The 18244-nt window shown below is 48.6% G+C and overlaps 1 protein-coding gene across 2 annotated transcripts in view; it reads right to left on the reverse strand.

Annotated features, from left to right (window-relative positions):
- Window positions 1–15463, reverse strand: part of ahcy (adenosylhomocysteinase) — a 96329-nt gene extending 80866 nt beyond the window's left edge. For both annotated transcript variants that reach the window (XM_072515424.1, XM_072515423.1), the window contains exons 1-3: window positions 15355–15463; window positions 8691–8881; window positions 2790–2865 (exon numbers count right to left, since the gene is read on the reverse strand). In XM_072515424.1, coding sequence (XP_072371525.1) covers window positions 2790–2865; window positions 8691–8881; window positions 15355–15382 — 295 coding nt within the window. In that variant the 5' untranslated portion in view covers window positions 15383–15463. The remainder of the gene's footprint in view (window positions 1–2789; window positions 2866–8690; window positions 8882–15354) is intronic.
- Window positions 15464–18244: the final 2781 nt, after the last annotated feature.

The following is an 18244-nucleotide window of genomic DNA, read 5'->3' on the forward strand; positions in this document are numbered from 1 at the left end:
GGGGTCGAGCACAGTAGGGTTTCCAGGTCTGGTTCCTGTTCCTAGTTATTTCCAGCGTAGGGTGGAAGGAACACCACCATGACGTTTTTTAGGAAGATTGAGCCTTTCAATGCGGATGAGGAGGAGTGGGTGCAAAATATGGAGCATGTGCGTCACTTTTTCAGAGCAAACTGTCAACTTCTTTTACAAAATGGGTGGCATGGTAGCACAGTGGTTAGCACTGTTGCTTCACAGCTCCAGGGTCCCAGGTTTGATTCCCACTTGGTCACTGTGCGGAGTCTGCACGTTCTCAGTGTCTGTAAGGGTTTCCTCCGGGTGCTCCGCTTTCCTCCCACAGTCCAAAGATGTGCAGGTTAGATGGACTGGCCATGATAAATTGCCCTTCGTGTCCAAAAAAGGTTATGTACGGTCAATGGGTTATGAGGATAGGGTGGGGGGTGGGGGATTAATTAGGGTGCCCTTTCCAAGGGCCGGTGCAGACTAGATGGTCAAATGGCCTCCTGTAAATTCTATGATTCTATGATTCAAATGGCATAGAAGGGGACGAAAGGAAAATTATTATTTCACTCACAGCATGTGGCACCCAGACCCACAGTGAGGGAGCATTTTAGGCTTAGCAACCATAATTCCATAAGATTTTGAATAGTCATAGATAAGATCAAATGGGGTTTGCATGTCGTCGTTCTGGGTCCAGGTAGATGGCTGTTATTGGAGCAGTTGCATAATGCCCACCCAGACACATCTAAAATGAAAATGCTGGCATGGAGTTACGTGTGGTGATCCAGCATCAGCATGCAGATGATACAAAGATCTATAGAGGGACAGGTGGTATTGAGGAAGGAGGCGGGCTGCAGAAGGACTTGGACAGGCTAGGAGTAGGCAAAGAAGTGGCAGATGGAATACAATGTGGAAAAGTGTGAGGTTATGCACTTTGGAAGGAGAAATTGAAGCATAGACTATTTTCTAAATGGGGAGATGCTTAGGAAATCAGAAGCACAAAGGGACTTGGGAGTCCTTGTTCACAATTCTCTTAAGGTTAATGTGCAGGTTCAGTCGGCAGTTAGGAAAGCAAATGCAATGTTAACATTCAAAGAACAAAGAAAAGTACAGCACTGGAACAGGTCCTTCGGTCCTCCAAGCCCGCGCCGACCATGCTGCCCGTCTAAACTAAAATCTTCTACACTTCCTGGGTCCGTATCCCTCTATTCCCATCCCATTCCTATCCCATCAAGATGCCCCTTAAATGTCACCATCGTCCCAGCTTCTACCACCTCCTCCGACAGCGAGTTCCAGGCACCCAGTGTCAAAAACTTACCTCGTACATCTCCTCTAAACCGTGCCCCTCGCACCTTAAACCTATGCCCCCAAGTAATTGACCCCTCTACCCTGGGAAAAAGTCTCTAACTATCCACTCTGTCTATGCCCCTCATAATGAACCCATAAATGAGTTCAATTCCCCCACCTGCTGAGGTTATTAATGAAGGCCCCGTCTGCTCAACCTTGCCCCTCGCCTGAGGTGTGGTGATCCTCAGGTTAAATCACCAGTCATTCCCCCCCACTCAAAGGCGAAAGCAGCCTATAGTCATCTGGAACTATGGTGACTTTACTAGCTTATAAAGCAAATAAGATCCTTTCCAGTAGCAGAATAATTTTTAATTAGAGGACTGAGCTAAGGTAAAAGATGAGAACATTGAGAAAACCATGAGTTGTTGCTGGAATGCGCTGCCTGAATATCGTATGACTTGGGCAAGTTGACTAATTGGGCAAATGAATGGCAGATGCAGTATAATTTGGATAAATGTGAGGTTATCCACTTTGGCAGCAAAAACAGGAAGGCAGATTTATCGGAATGGCCATAATAAGGACAGCAAAATGTGCAAAGAGATCTGGATTTCCTCATACACCAGTCGCTGAAGTTAGATATAGCACTTGGGCTGAAGGGGATCAAAGGATATGGAGTTGGTGGTGGGGGAGGGGGGGTAAATTGGCAGGCAGGGTCAGGCTATTGAGTTGGATGATCAGCCATGATCATAATAAATGGCGAAGCAGGCTCGAAGGGCCGAATTGCCTCCTCCTGCTTCTGTTTTCTATGAAAGAATGGAAAAAACAGATTTAATAGCAACTTTAAAAATTGGGTTAAAGACTGAAAAAGGAAAAATCTGTAGAGTTATGGATAAAGGGCTGGGGAGTGAGGCTAATGGGTGGCAAGGTAGCACAGTGGTTAGCACTGTTGCTTTACAACGCCAGGGACCTGGGTTCGATTTCCGTCTTGGGTAACTGTCTGTGCGGAGTCTGCACATTCTCCATGTCTGCGTAGGTTTCCTCCCACAAGTCCCGAAAGACGTGCTTGTTAGGTGAATTGGACATTCTGAATTCTCCCTCCGTGTACCCGAACAGGCGCTGGAGTGTGGCGACTAGGGGATTTTCCTACTTGACACACTAATAAAGATTATTAATTGAATAGCTTTTTTGAAGGAGCTGGCACAGGCCCATTGGACTGAATGGCCTCCTCCTGCGCTTCTATTCGGATTGTGGCTACATGTGTTAAACATTAATAGAATTTAAAACCTTACAGTTAAAGGTTCCTGGCTGGTCAGCACTGTCCCAAATGCTTCTTTTATTGACAATGTAAGGCTCACCATGTCTATAAATTTAGATGGTAAAGAGCTGTATTTTGTTATATGCGTTTGTTACACACCAAGCGTGCATCATTGAAGTTCCAGTGACAATAGTATTTTATTTGTGTTAGTTTGTGTATAGGTTTGGATATATAAATGTCTCATACTAACCGGGAACTCCAGTTTTTGCAATCGCTGCAGCTGCATGATCCTGAGTAGAAAAGATATTGCAGCTGGACCATTGGACCTGTAATAACATCAAACCCAAGGTTACAGCAGCAATCTGGACTTCATCCTACACTTGGCAATAGCACATGACAAAAGGACAAAAACAACAACAATTGATCATCCATTCACCGAAGCAGGATTCAGAGGTGGTGTCATAAATAAAGGTGAGAATTCCTCCCTTTCCCAAAACAAATAGTCCTCATCATGATTATTTAAAGATCTATTTAAAATCATGACTGGAAGTCACACATTGCTTACCCACTCCCATGACAAAATTATTCATTAGCAATTCGTCCTCAAACATTCAAGGATATGTCTAAAAGGAGCAGAAGGACCTGGGTGTGTACGTGCACGGACCATTGAAAGGTGGCAGGGCTAGTTGAGAATGTGCTGAATAAGGCATATGGTATCCTGACAAAAACAAGGAAGTTGTGATAAACCTTTATGACAGTGGCTGGGCCTCAACCAGAGTACAGTATCCAATTGTGGGCAGCACTCCATTTGTCAAAGCATTGGAGAAGCTGCAGGAAGTATTTGCAAGAATAGTTCTGGAGATACAAGAACACAAGAAATGGGAGCAGTGGACCACACAGCCCATTAGGTCTGCTCCACTACTCATGATGATCTTGGCTGATCTGAGGCATCAACTGTCTTCCAGGGAAGGGCGGATACAAGCAGAACAGGTTGCACCTAAACTGGAGGGGCACCAATATCCTGCCCAGGAAGTTTGCTAATGTGACTCAGGAGGGTTTAAACTAGTATGGCAGGGGGTGGGAACTGGAGCAGCAAGCCAGCAAGTGTAGAGACTGGGGAAGAGCTTGAGACCAAGACAAAGATAGCTGAGAGCAGTCAGAGGGAAGTCGCTGAACTCAGCAGCTCTGGAGTGAGTTTGCTTCAACGCAAGAAGTATAACAGGTAAGACGGATGAACTTGGATTAATGTGGGGAATTATGGTGCTGTTGCTATTACGGAGACATGGTTAAAGGAGGAACAGGACTGGCAGCTTAACATTCCAGGATATCGATGTTTTAGACGAGACAGAAGGGGTAGCAGAAAGGGTGAGGAGTTGCATTGGTGGTTAGGAAACATATCACAGCTCTGATGAGGGAGGATATCTTGGAGGGATCCCGCAGTGAGGCATTATGGGTAGAGCATATGAATAGGAAGGGCGCAATCACAATGTTGGGGTTGTACTATAGGACTCCCAACAGCCAGAGGGGTACAGAGGAACAGATATGTAGTGTCATGTGTATCCCTTTAAGAAATGTGTTCTATTATCACATGGCTTCAGTGATGCCATTGTGTGGGTGGAGCTGGGCTGTGGCTCTGGCTTTTACTTTCATTTTGAGCTGGAAGCTGGCTGTGGCTCTGAGGTTTACTTTTGGTTTACACTGTTGGGAGCTGGATTCAGAAAAAGTAGGCTTCTTCTCGCTCTGTACAAAGAAAGAAAGAAAAGTACAGCACAGGAACAGGCCCTTCAGCCCTCCAAGCCTGTGCCGACCATGCTGCCTGTCTAAACTAAAATCTTCTACACTTCCTGGGTCCGTATCCCTCTATTCCCATCCTATTCATGTATTTGTCAAGATGCCCCTTAAATGTCACTATCGTCCCTGCTTCCACCACCTCCTCCTGTAGCGAGTTCCAGGCACCCACTACCCTCTGTGTAAAAAAACTTGCCTCGGACATCTCCTCTAAACCTTGCCCCTCTCACCTTAAACCTATGCCCCCTAGTAATTGACCCCTCTACCCCGGGGAAAAGCCTCTGACTATCCACCCTTATAATTTTGTAGATCTCTATCAGGTTGCCCCTCAACCTCCGTTGTATGTTAAAATCTGTAAAGAATTCAAACCTACTGTTTTGTTAAAAGGGTTTTTCTGGTTTTATTGGATGTTATCCAGTTAAAACAGCAGAAAGGGAAATTATTAAGGGTTTTACATATATTGAGAGAATTGTAGCTGTGTGGGGAATCTATGTTTGTAGTTGATAAAAAAATGCTTACTATGTGTTTGTAAAATGTTAATTGAATTCGTAGAATAAACTTTGTTTTGTTTAAAAGTGCTTAAGGCCTCTTAAAATAACACTTGAAAAGTAGGCCATGTGCTCCTCGTAATCAAAATTTCTAAACAGATGTAGGTCAGGTGAACTCCATGATATACTCTGGAGTTTTCTAAACCCTGACCTATAACAGTAGTCAGATTCTGGAAAATGTGGAAATAGCAGGGTTGTCGTGTGGATGATTTTAATTTCCCCGATATTGACTGGGACTCCCTTAGTGCCAGAGGTTCTGATGGAGAGCAATGTGTGCCCAAGAGGGTTTTTTGAAACAGTATGTTGACAGTCCAATGAGAGGGGCCACCTTACTAGACCTGGTATCAGGGAATGAGCCCAGCCAGGTGACCAAAGATTCAGTGGGGGAACACTTTGGGAATAGTGATCATAATTCCATACATTTTTGAACACTCATGGATTAGGACAACAGTGGTCCTTGAGTGAGGGTGCTAAATTGGGGGAAAGCCAACTACAACAGAATTCAGCAAAAGCTGGAGAATGTGGATTGGGAGCAGCTGTTTGAGGGTAAATCCACATTTGATATGTGGGAGTCTTTTAAAGACCAGTTGATTAGAGTGCAGGACAGGCATGTCCCTGCGTAAATGAAGGACAGAAATGGTAGGATTACTGAACCGTGAATGACAGGGGAAATTGAGAGACTAGTAAAAAAACGAAAAAGGAAGCATACACAAGGTCTAGGCAACTAAAAACAGACAAAGCTTTTGAAGAATACAGGGAAAATAGCAACAAACTCGAACATGGAGTTAGGAGAGCCAAAGAGGCCTTGAAATGTCATTGGCAAGCAGGGTCAAGGAAAATTTCAGAGCCTTTTATACATATATAAGGAGCAAGAAGGTAGCTAGGGAAAGAGGAGGTCCACTCAAGGACAAAGGAGGGAAGTTATGCGTGGAGTCAGAGGAAGTGAGTGAGATCCTGAATGAGTACTTTGCATCGGTATTCACCAAGGAGAGGGACATGACAGATCTGGAGGATAGAGATGAGTGTGTGAATACTTTAGAGCACGTCAGCATAACGAAGGAGGAAGTGTTGGATATCTTAAAATGCATTAAGGTAGACAGGTCCCCTGGGCCAGATGGGATGTATCCAGGTTACTGTGGGAGGCAAGAGAGGAAATAGCTGGAGCCTTACAGATATTTTTGCATCATCTTTGACCACAGGCAAGATTCTAGAGGAGTGGAGATAGCCAATGTTGCCCCTTTGTTTAAGGAGAGCAGGGAAAATCAAGGTAATTATAGGTCGGTAAGCCTGATGTCAGTAGTGGGGAAGCTGTTGGAGAAAATACTGAGACACAGGATTTATTCACATTTGAAATGTATCCCCGTGGTCTGGTGTTCCACAGGGATCAGTGCTGGGACCTTTGCTCTTTGTAGTATATATAAATTATTTGGAGGAAAATGTAACTGGTCTGATTAGTAAGTTTGCAGACGACATAAAGGTTGGTGGAATTGCAGATAGCGATGAGGACTGTCAGAGGATACAGCAGGATTTAGATTGTTTGGAGACATGGGCGGAGAGATGGCAGATGGAGTTTAATCCGGACAAATGTGAGGTAATGCATTTTGGAAGGTTTAATGCAGGTACGGAATATAGAGTGAATGGTAGAACCCTCAAGAGTATTGAAAATCAAAGAGATCTAGTACAGGTCCACAGGTCACTGAAAGGGGCAACACAGGTGGAGAAGGTAGTCAAGAAGGCATACGGCATGCTTGCCTTCATTGGCCGGGGAATTGAGTATAAGAATTGGCAAGTCATGTTGCAGCTGTATAGAACCTTAGATAGGCCACACTTGGAGTATAGTGTTCAATTCTGGTCGCCACACTACCAGAAGGATGTGGAGGCTTTAGAGAGGGTGCAGAAGAGATTTACCAGAATGTTGCCTGGTATGGAGGGCATTAGCTATGAGGAGCGGTTGAATAAACTCGGTTTGTTCTCACTGGAACGAAGGAGGTTGAGGGGCGACCTGATAGAGGTCTACAAAATTATATGGGGCATAGACAGAGTGGATAGTCAGAGGCTTTTCCCCAGGGTAGAGGGGTCAAAGGTTTAAGGTGCGAGGGGCAAGGTTTAGAGGAGATGTACGGGGCAAGTTTTTTATGCAGAGGGTAGTGGGTGCCTGGAACTCGCTACCAGAGGTGGTGGTGGAAGCAGGGACGATAGTGACATTTAAGGGGCATCTTGACAAATACATGAATATGATGGGAATAGAGGGATACGGACCCAGGAAGTGTAGAAGATTGTAGTTTAGTCGGGCAGCATGGTCGGCACGTGCTTGGAGGGCTGAAGGGCCTGTTCCTGTGCTGTACATTTCTTTGTTCTTTGTTTGTTCTTTGTCTACCAACCTTCTCGATACTATAACTGACATCAGCTGTCAAGCATCAACATCTCAGACACAAAATTCATATTTGTGTATAAATTTTCATAGCATTACCTTGCATCGCTTCCATCCTCCAACCAATCCACCTCCCACTTCACATCCTGCACCCCTCAGCGTGTTTCCCGTGTGCCTCTTTACAAGGGTTTCAGCACAGGCTCCCTTTCAAACCTCATCGCAACCTCAACAGAAGCTGCCTTCCCTCTCCCCCCCCCCCCCCCCCCCCCATTGGTTTCCCCTCAAGCCCAAACGATTGTATCAGAGGAGATTCATAGATTTTGATTCTTCAAAGAAATTTGGATTTCTTCTCTTATGTTGAAAAGAACATTTAAACCATTCATAAAATACATTTAAAAGGCTCTCCAAATTGACAATGAATGCAACCTGTGCAGCACCTCACTGGACCTTTTCTGGACTGCAAGGTGCAGTTCACAATGTGATGCCTAACACTAAGGCAATGGATAGCTGGGAGAAACCATTTCCTTAGATGGATCCTACAGCATGATCTGGGCAGGTTGGGCAAATCAATGGCAGATGCAGTATAATTTAAGTGTGAGGTTATTCACTTTGGAAGCAAAAACAGGAAGGCAGATTACTACCTGAATGGTTGTAAATTGGGAGAGGGGAGTGTGCAGCGGGACCTGGGTGTCCTTGTGCACCAATCGCTGAAGGTAAGCATGCAGGTGCAGCAGGCGGTAAAGGCGGCTAATGGTATGTTGGCTTCATTGCCAGAGATTTAGAGTACAGAAGCAGGGATATGTTGCTGCAATTATACAGGGCCTTGGTGAGACCACATCTAGACTATTGTGTGCAGTTTTAGTCTCCTTCTCGGAGGAAGGATGTTCTTGCTCTCGAGGGAGTGCAGCAAAGGTTTACCAGACTGATTCCAGGGATAGTGGGACTGTCATATGAGGAGAGGTTGACTAGGTTAGGATTGTTCTCGCTGGAATTCAGAAGAATGAGGGAGAATCTCATAGAGACTTATAAAATTCTAATAGGACTAGACAGGGTAGATGCAGGGAAGATGTTACCAATGATGGATGTGTCCAGAACCAGGGGTCAGTCTGAGGATTCAGGGTAAACCATTTCGGACAGAGATAAGGAGACATTTCTTCACCCAGAGAGTGGTGAGCCTGTGGAATTCACTACCACGGGAAGTAATTGATGCTAAAACATTAAATATATTCAAGAGACGGCTGGATATTGCACTTGGGGAGAATGGGATCAAAGGCTATGGGGAGAAAGCAGGATTAGGCTATTGAGTTGGATGATCAGCCATGATCGTGATGAATGGCGGAGCAGGCACGAAGGGCCAAAAGGCCTCTTCCTGCTCCGATCTTCTATGTATCTATGTATTTATTTCTCAAGATTTTTTGGCAATGCCAATTTATGCCGACATTACCTCTGCCCCAAGTGCTGTCAGGGTTTCAATCAGTACAGCAGTTTGAAGAGTCATATGGAGGCAGCCTGCAATCCGGGCCCCTTTCAGTGGTTTGGAATCCCCATGCATCTTCCTCATCTTCAACAAACCAGGCATCTCATTCTCCGCAATCTCAATGGCCTTCCGACCCCATTCAGCCAGAGTGATGTCAGCTATAATCAGAGAAACAAGATTCTGCAAAATCAGTGTGTACATATGAGAAAGTCACTGAACTAGGAATGACCAGGTCCACGTTAACACCTGGGGTTCAAATCCTACCAATAAGTTGGTGCATTTCAAATTTATTAAAACTTTAGTTATGTAGCGCACCATTACCGAGACGACCAATTTTTTTTTTTTTTTTTTTTAAACGATGCCCTTGAGGGAAGAAAAGCTGCTGTCATTACTTGGTCTGGACTACATGTGACTACAGATCTCAAATTACATCTGAGATAGCCCAGCAAACCACTCAATTGTTCCAACCCACCACTGAAAAGTTAAAAAGAATAAAAAATTAGATTGATCACCTGGCATCGACGCAAACACCAGAAATGACAGCAGCACACCCAGCCCTGTTGACCCTGCAATGCCTGCCTCATTAGGGTCAGTTGGCTTGTGCACAAATATAATGGTCATACTTACTGAATCGTACCTCTCAACCCATCGGCAGGACAGATCCAGCACAGGTGGCAGCAGAGAGGCTTGCAGCCAGAAGGAACTCCCCTGGAAATCCTCAAAATTGACTCTGGACCCAATGATATTTCATGAAATCAGATCAAGCATGAGCAAGGAAACCTCCTAATACCACCATCTTTCAACTGACAAATCAATACTCCACCATGTTAAACAACACTTATAGTGTCAGAGGTTTGCAGCATGGAAACATGCCGTTCAGCCCACTTTGTCCATGCTGCCCAGTTTTTAATCACCAAGCTAGTCCCAATTGCCTGCATTTGGCCCATATCCCTCTATATCCATCTTATCCATATAACTCTCTAAATGCTTTTTAAAGGACTAAATTTTACCCTCCTCTGGCAGCTTGTTCCAGACACTTGGAGGAAACATGAAGGAGGCAAGGACACAAAATATCCTTGGTGGGGACTATCACCAAAAGCAGCTAGTTAGTCCCAATACTGAATGAGTTGGCGGAGTCCTGAAGGACATTCCTGCCGGACTGTGCATGAAGCAGGTGGCGAAAGAATCAACAAGAGGGAAAACCTATTTGACATTATCCTCACCAGTCTACCTGTTGCAGATGCATCTGTCGATTACAGTATTTATGAGTAACCACCACACAACCTTGTGAGGATGATGTCCCGTCTTCACCTTGAGCATACTCCTCTTACATAGAAAACAGGAGGCCATTCAAGCCTGCTCCACCATTCATTATGATGACTGATCATCCAACTTAATAGCCTAATCCCACCTTCACCCGCCAGATCCTTTGATCCCTTTCGCCCTGCATGCGAAATGTAACTGCTTCTTGAAAACATACAACCCAAGCTACTTTCTGTGGTAATGAATTTGATACTCACCACTCTCTGGCTGAAGTAAGTTCTCCTCATATCTGTCCCAATCGGTCTACCCAGTATCCTCAGACTATGACCCCTGGTTCTGACATCCCCCACCAATGGGAACATCCTTCCTGCATCTACCCTGTCTAGAATTTTAGGTTTCTGAGATTTCCCCCCTCATCCGATCCTAACTGACTCAATTTCTCCTCAAACATCAGTCCCGCCATCCCAGGAATCAGTCTGGTAAACTTTTGTTGCACTCCCTCTAGAGCAAGAACATCCATCCTCAGAAAAGATGACCAAAACTTCACAATATTCCAGGTGTGGCCTCACCAAGGCCCTGTATAATTGCAGCAACACATCCCTGCTTCTATACTCGGATCATCTCACTATGAAGGCCAACATTCTTGAACGCCTGCTGTACCTGCATGCTTCCCTTCAATGACTGTAGAGGACACGCAGGTCTCGTTACATTCCATCCCCTAATTTAAGGCCATTCAGATAATAGTCTGCGTTCCCGATTTTGCTACCAAAGTGGATAACTTTGCATTTTTCCAAATTATACTACATCTGCCATTAATTTGCCCATGGAGTCAACTTGTCCAAATCACACTGAAGGATCTCTGTACCCTCCTCACAGCTCACCCTCCCACCCAACTTGGTGTCATCTGCAAATTTGTAGATATTACATTTCAATCCCTCATCCAAATCATTAATATATGTTGTGAATAACGGAGGTCTCCGCACCGATCCCTGCGGTACCCAATAGGCCTAATTCTGCTTGTATGTCTTGTGGTCACTAATCACTGCCTGCCATTTGGCACGTCAGGATGAACACCAGGCACTCTAAAAAGCAGGTGTTAACCTGGTGAAGCTACAAAAAAAGGACTACTTGCATGCCAAACAGAAGCAGGAAGTAGTAGACAAAGTTAAGAGACCTCACAACCAACGGATCAGGTCTAAACTCTTCAGACCTGCCATATCCAGTTGTGAATAGTGGTGTACAATTAAAACTCATGGGAGGAAGCTTTTGTCTTGCACCCATGATATCTTTGTCAATCTCTCATTAGCTCCACCCTTTCACCGGCCTTCTGGTCTGGTTTTGAGAAGGTTTCCCACCTTCTCCCCACTCTCCAACTACATAATCCAGCACATTTCTATCATTCTTCAGTTCTAATGAGTCATATGGCCAAGTCATGAGGGCAGCACGGTAGCATTGTGGATAGCACAATTGCTTCACAGCTCCAGGGTCCCAGGTTCGATTCCGGCTTGGGTCTCTGTCTGTGCGGAGTCTGCACATCCCCCCCGTGTGTGCGTGGGTTTCCTCCGGGTGCTCCGGTTTCCTCCCACAGTCCAAAGATGTGCAGGTTAGGTGGATTGGCCATGATCAATTGCCCTTAGTGTCCAAAATTGCCCTTAGTGTTGGGTGGGGTTACTGGGTTATGGGGATAGGGTGGAGGTGTTGACCTTGGGTAGGGTGCTCTTTCCAAGAGCCGGTGCAGACTCGATGGGCCGAATGGCCTCCTTCTGCACTGTAAATTCTATAAGGGCTTGAAATATTGTCTTTATTTCTCTCTCCACATATGCTGCCAGCCTACTGAGGTTATCCAGCATTTGCTGTTTGTATTTTGCTTTCACCACTATGGCAATGGTCAAATTATCAGATAATTCAGTATCTTTTTAACTTCTGCTGGGAGTGCATCCGTGAGGATTGGTGACTGATGCAGTTTGTGGGGGGGAAGAAAAGAGGGGAGTGAATGAGGAGCAAACCAATGTTTCTCTGGGTTACAATCCAGCAACTGTCACAATGTCTGCACCAATGTACATTGGTAAGAATAGGATTGGGGCCTGGCTGTGACGTTTACAGTCAAATAGGCACCAGCACACATCAATGATAGTCATTTGGGTAAAGTAGAAACCAGCTATCCGCCAATAGGTTGGGTGGATACAGGTGCACTGACACAGAGAATGGGTAGGGGTGAAAACAACCTGATCAAATACATACCATTGACCGAATTACCTTGAAACATTTTGCAACAACCACCTTATCACAAATAAATACTGCTGACTCGCTTTTTATTAACAATAACTTGCTGATTCGCAAGTTATTGAAATTGGACTTCGGGAGCGGGGAGAATTGATGTAACTTCAGTTACAAAGTTACCAACGCTGAGGGAGGAAAAGTGAATCAGTAACAATCTTTAATGTTTCAATATCACTAACAAATTCTGAAACACCAAATAAACTAAAGCATCAATCATCAACTAAACCTTGTTCAATTGCAACATAAATAACCTGCACCTTTCCTCTGCAACTCACTCCTTACACACACTGCAGTATCTGGCAAAACTGGTTCTAAAGCGTTAATTACACAAACTACATACGAGCCCGGGGGGGGGGGGGGGCAACATTTGAATAAAAAGTTTGCATTTTTATATTCTTTGACACGTGGGGAGTCCTGGGCATATAGCCAAGATGAGCACATGTGCAGAGATGTCAAGAGATGTCACCAGCTGGAGTCACTGTGTCACTTCCTTGAAGAATGGGGGGTGGGGGGAGACACCAGAACGACGGAGGACCAGGCAGGGATTCATAGTATCCCAACAGTGCTGAAGAAGGCCATTCGACCCATCGAGTCTGCACCAGCCCTTGGAAAGAACACCCTACTTAAGCCCACACAGCCATCCTAACCTATTGGATACTAAGGGGCAATTTACCCAGGAGCATCACATGTTCTCTTATGGACTGATCTGACTAATACTACACTCCTGTATGCTTCACCCTATGCCAGTGGCTATGTATTTACATTGTGGACCTCGTGTTGCCCTTTTACATATTTACTTTTCATGCACTAAATGATCTGTTTGAGCCGCACACAGAAAAAATACTTCTCACTGTACCCCACGGTACATGTGACAATAAACAAATCCATGGGTGAGACCACATCGGAGTATCGTGAACAGATCTTTGTAACAAGCAGTTCAGAGGTTTACTAACCGCGAATAGTTTGAGGAAATGTTGGAGAGATGACACCCCCCCATCCACCTCCCCACTTCTTCCCCCTCCTCCGCCGCTCCCTCCACACTTCTCCTCCTCCGCCGCTCCCTCCACACTTCTCCTCCTCCGCCGCTCCCTCCACACTTCTCCTCCTCCGCCGCTCCCTCCACACTTCTCCTCCTCCGCCGCTCCCTCCACACTTCTCCTCCTCCGCCGCTCCCTCCACACTTCTCCTCCTCCGCCGCTCCCTCCACACTTCTCCTCCTCCGCCGCTCCCTCCACACTTCTCCTCCTCCTCCGCTCCCTCCACACTTCTCCTCCTCCGCTCCCTCCACACTTCTCCTCCTCCGCCGCTCCCTCCACACTTCTCCTCCTCCGCCGCTCCCTCCACACTTCTCCTCCTCCGCTGCTCCCTCCACACTTCTCCTCCTCCTCCTCCGCTCCCTCCACACTTCTCCTCCTCCGCTCCCTCCACACTTCTCCTCCTCCGCTCCCTCCACACTTCTCCTCCTCCGCTCCCTCCACACTTCTCCTCCTCCGCTCCCTCCACACTTCTCCTCCTCCGCTCCCTCCACACTTCTCCTCCTCCGCTCCCTCCACACTTCTCCTCCTCCGCTCCCTCCACACTTCTCCTCCTCCGCTCCCTCCACACTTCTCCGCCTCCGCTCCCTCCACACTTCTCCTCCTCCGCTCCCTCCACACTTCTCCTCCTCCGCTCCCTCCACACTTCTCCTCCTCCGCTCCCTCCACACTTCTCCTCCTCCGCTCCCTCCACACTTCTCCTCCTCCGCTCCCTCCACACTTCTCCTCCTCCGCTCCCTCCACACTTCTCCTCCTCCGCTCCCTCCACACTTCTCCTCCTCCGCTCCCTCCACACTTCTCCTCCTCCGCTCCCTCCACACTTCTCCTCCTCCGCTCCCTCCACACTTCTCCTCCTCCGCTCCCTCCACACTTCTCCTCCTCCGCTCCCTCCACACTTCTCCTCCTCCGCTCCCTCCACATTTGTCCGCCCCCTCTCCTCCTCCACATTTGTCCCCCCCCCTCCTCCTCCACATTTGTCCCCCCCCTCCTCCTCCACATTTGCCTCCTCCGCTCCCTCCACATTTGTCCCCCCCTCTCCTCCTCCACATTTGTCCCCCCCCTCCTCCTCCACATTTGTCCTCCTCCGCTCCCTCCACATTTGTCCCCCCCCTCTCCTCCTCCACATTTGTCCCCCCCCCGCCTCCTCCACATTTGTCCTCCTCCGCTCCCTCCACACTTCTCCTCCTCCGCTCCCTCCACATTTGTCCCCCCCCTCTCCTCCTCCACATTTGTCCCCCCCCTCCTCCTCCACATTTGTCCCCCCCTCCTCCTCCTCTCCCTCCACATTTGTCCCCCCCCTCCTCCTCCACATTTGTCCTCCTCCGCTCCCTCCACATTTGTCCCCCCCTCTCCTCCTCCACATTTGTCCCCCCCTCCTCCTCCTCCACATTTGTCCCCCCCTCCTCCTCCTCCACATTTGTCCCCCCCTCCTCCTCCTCCACATTTGTCCCCCCCTCCTCCTCCTCTCCCTCCACATTTGTCCCCCCCTCTCCTCCACATTTGTCCCCCCCCCCTCTCCTCCTCCACAGTTGTCCCCCCCTCTCCTCCTCCACATTTGTCCCCCCCTCTCCTCCTCCACATTTGTCCTCCTCTGCTCCCTCCACATTTGTCCCCCCTCTCCTCCTCCACATTTGTCCCCCCCCCCCCTCCTCCACATTAGCCCCCCCCCTCTCCTCCTCCACATTTGTCCCCCCTCTCCTCCTCCACATTTGTCCCCCCCCCCCTCCTCCACATTTGTCCCCCCCCCCCCTCCTCCACATTTGTCCCCCCCTCTCCTCCACATTTGTCCCCCCCCTCTCCTCCTCCACATTTTCCCCCCCCCCCTCCTCCACATTTGTCCCCCCCTCTCCTCCTCCACATTTGTCCCCCCCCTCTCCTCCTCCACATTTGTCCCCCCCTCTCCTCCACATTAGCCCCCCCCCTCTCCTCCTCTACATTTGTCCCCCCCCTCCTCCTCCACATTTGTCCCCCCCCCCTCCTCCTCCACATTTGTCCCCCCTCCCCCCCCCCCCCCCGGATTAAGGGCCGCCGCCGCCTCTCTGCTTTTTCCTTACCCACTTTGTAGGGCAATTTGTCCGACATCTTGGCGGCGGCTCGTGTCTCGGGTCCGGGTCTCGGGTCCGGGTCTCGGGTCCGGGTCGGGGTCGGGGTCTCGGGTCGGGGTTCGGGTCCGGGTCTCGGGTCCGGGTCCGGGTCGGGGTCTCGGGTCGGGGTTCGGGTCCGGGTCTCGGGTCCGGGTCCGGGTCTCGGGTCCGGGTCTCGGTTCGGGGTCGGGGTCCGGGTCGGGGTTCGGGTCCGGGTCGGGGTTCGGGTCTCGGGTCCGGGTCGGGGTCTCGGGTCGGGGTCCGGGTCCGGGTCCGGGTCTCGGGTCTCGGGTCCGGGTCTCGGGTTCGGGGTCGGGGTCCGGGTCGGGGTCTCGGGTTCGGGAGGAAAGGGGCTCCGGCCGCTCCGGCGCCTTTTTAACCCCGCGCCTGATTTACATATCCGGTTCCCGCCCCCAGGCGGCGGGTTTCTATTGGTCAGTGTCCGGGGGCGTGTCCCAGGTTGGGGGCGGGGCTGCAGGATCCCCACCCCCCCTGGGGGCAGCCGGTTGCGTGGTGATGACATGCTGACGGGTGGTTAGCACTACTGCCTCACGGGTCGGCACGGGGGCACAGTGGTTAGCACTACTGCCTCACGGGTCGGCACGGGGGCACAGTGGTTAGCACTACTGCCTCACGGGTCGGCACGGGGGCACAGTGGTTAGGGTTAGGTCTCACCCCCACAACACAAAGATGTGCAGGGTGGGTGGATTGGCCGCGCTAAATTGCCCCTTAATTGGAAAAAATGAAGGAAATAGAAAAGGCAGAGCCGTCATGAATAACCTCAGGAATTGAACCCACGCTGTTAGCTTTGCCCCGCATCACCAACCAGCAGTCCAGCCCTCTGTATTTGCAGTACAGTTTGCATTTTCCTTACATATTAATTTTATCTATTGAGTCTGGTTGTAGGAAATTTACAACTAAATACATGATCACTGAGGGGGAACGCAGACCTAAAAATCTGCTTAGTCTGTGCAATGTGATCACTCATCTTAAATTAACAACTGCTTTCAATAGCAGCTGCCAGAGTTTCTCAGCAGCATATTGCAAGGAGCAGAATCCAGCACCTTGCCCTGTGAAATTACACCACCATTCGCAAAGTGCATTAAACAATAGAAACCAATGGCCCACTAAATAAGTAATTGCTTCTAATTTCAAATTCTGTTTATAACCTTTGCAATTTTGATATTGTAAGATGTTGGTGTACTTTGAATAGCCAACGGGTAACATACAAAATATGACCAAGGGACAGGAGTAGGCCACTGATTCCTCGAGCCTGCTCCGCCACCTAATAAGGTGATCTGATCGTAACTTCAAGTCTGTATCCTTCCTGCAACCAATAACCTATCCCCCCCTTGCTTACCAAGGGGGAGGTGATGGTTTAGTTTTATTGTCACTGGACTAGTGTGGTACTACAACCTTGCTTTAGTGGTCATTGATTGTGCATCAATTTAATAAGCTATATTTAAAAGGATGGAGCTCCGAATCAAGCCGGAGTGTCTGCAACTCAGCCCCCACGCGACGAACTCAGCGGCAACCTTCAAGCACTTGCTGGCGTGTCTTAAAGGATATCTCGCAACGGCCGAAAACACATCCACGGGAGAACAGAAAATGCAAGTCCTGCACTCGAGGGTGAGCCCGGAGATTTACACCCTCGTCGAGGACGCGGACGACTTTGATGCAGCAATGGAGCTGCTAAAAGGACATTATATTCACCCGGTAAACCAGGTCTACGCCCGACATCTGCTAGCAGCGAGGCGACAAATCCCTGGGGAATCTTAACCACTTCCTTACCTTGCAGGTCAGCTGTTCGGGAGAGAGAGGGAGCCGGGACCTTGGAAACAGCGCGGGAGTTTGAAAAAACGCGGGAGCTGCGAGGCAGAGGGGACAGAATAAAAAGTCGCTGCCTGGGTGAGGTAAGTACTGATTAACAACTTCCTTACCTTGCAGGTCAGCTGTTAGTTTCGGGAGATCAGTTTTGGGAGCAGGCCTATTGGCTGACTGTAAATCAGGAAGGATACAAAAGGTGTGGCTGAAGTGCCTTTAGAAACAGAGTGCTGAAGGCAAACAGAGTGTATCTGAGTTTGGGTAAGGCTGAGTTCGGGTAAGAGGTGAGTGAGGGCTGTGTTTGTTTTTTGGAGTTTGGTGTTTGGGGTTGAGTTCCCCCCCCCCCCCCCCCCCCAAAAAAAAAATCCAATTAATTAAGTAAATTAATTAACTAGTTAAGGGAATTTGGTGCTCATCTTAAGGAGGTGCAGAGAAGCAGACCTGTGAGGGAGCCTCGGGAGCAATTACCTCACAGCCAGCAGGTGAGTGATTGGCTTGTAACTGGTAAGTGATTTCTCTCTCTTTGACTTTCTCTTAGCTGTGTAGTGTAGTTCAAATTTAACTTCAGGTTTAAGTCATGGCAGGAGAGCTCAGACCCGTGTCATGCTCCTCTTGTGAGATGTGGCAAGTCAGGGACCCTTCTGGTGTCCCTGACTCCTTCATCTGCAAGAAGTGTGTCCAACTGCAGCTCCTGTTAGACCGCTTGACGGCTCTGGAGCTGCGGATGGACTCACTTTGGAGCATCCGCGATGCTGAGGAAGTTGTGGATAGCACATTCAGTGAGTTGGTCACACCGCAGATTAAAATTACGGAGGCAGATAGGGAATGGGTGACCAACAGACAGAGGAAGAGTAGGAAGGCAGTGCAGGGATCCCCTGCGGTCATCTCCCTCCAAAACAGATTTACCGTTTTGGAAACTGTTGGGGGAGATGGCTCACCAGGGGAAGGTGGCAGCAGCCAGGTTCATGGCACCGTGGCTGGCTCTGCTGCACAGAAGGGCGGGAAAAAGAGTGGCAGAGCTATAGTGATAGGGGAT

Source organism: Scyliorhinus torazame, chromosome 8 (genome assembly GCF_047496885.1).
Source record: "Scyliorhinus torazame isolate Kashiwa2021f chromosome 8, sScyTor2.1, whole genome shotgun sequence".
In the NCBI taxonomy this organism is placed as follows: domain Eukaryota; kingdom Metazoa; phylum Chordata; class Chondrichthyes; order Carcharhiniformes; family Scyliorhinidae; genus Scyliorhinus; species Scyliorhinus torazame.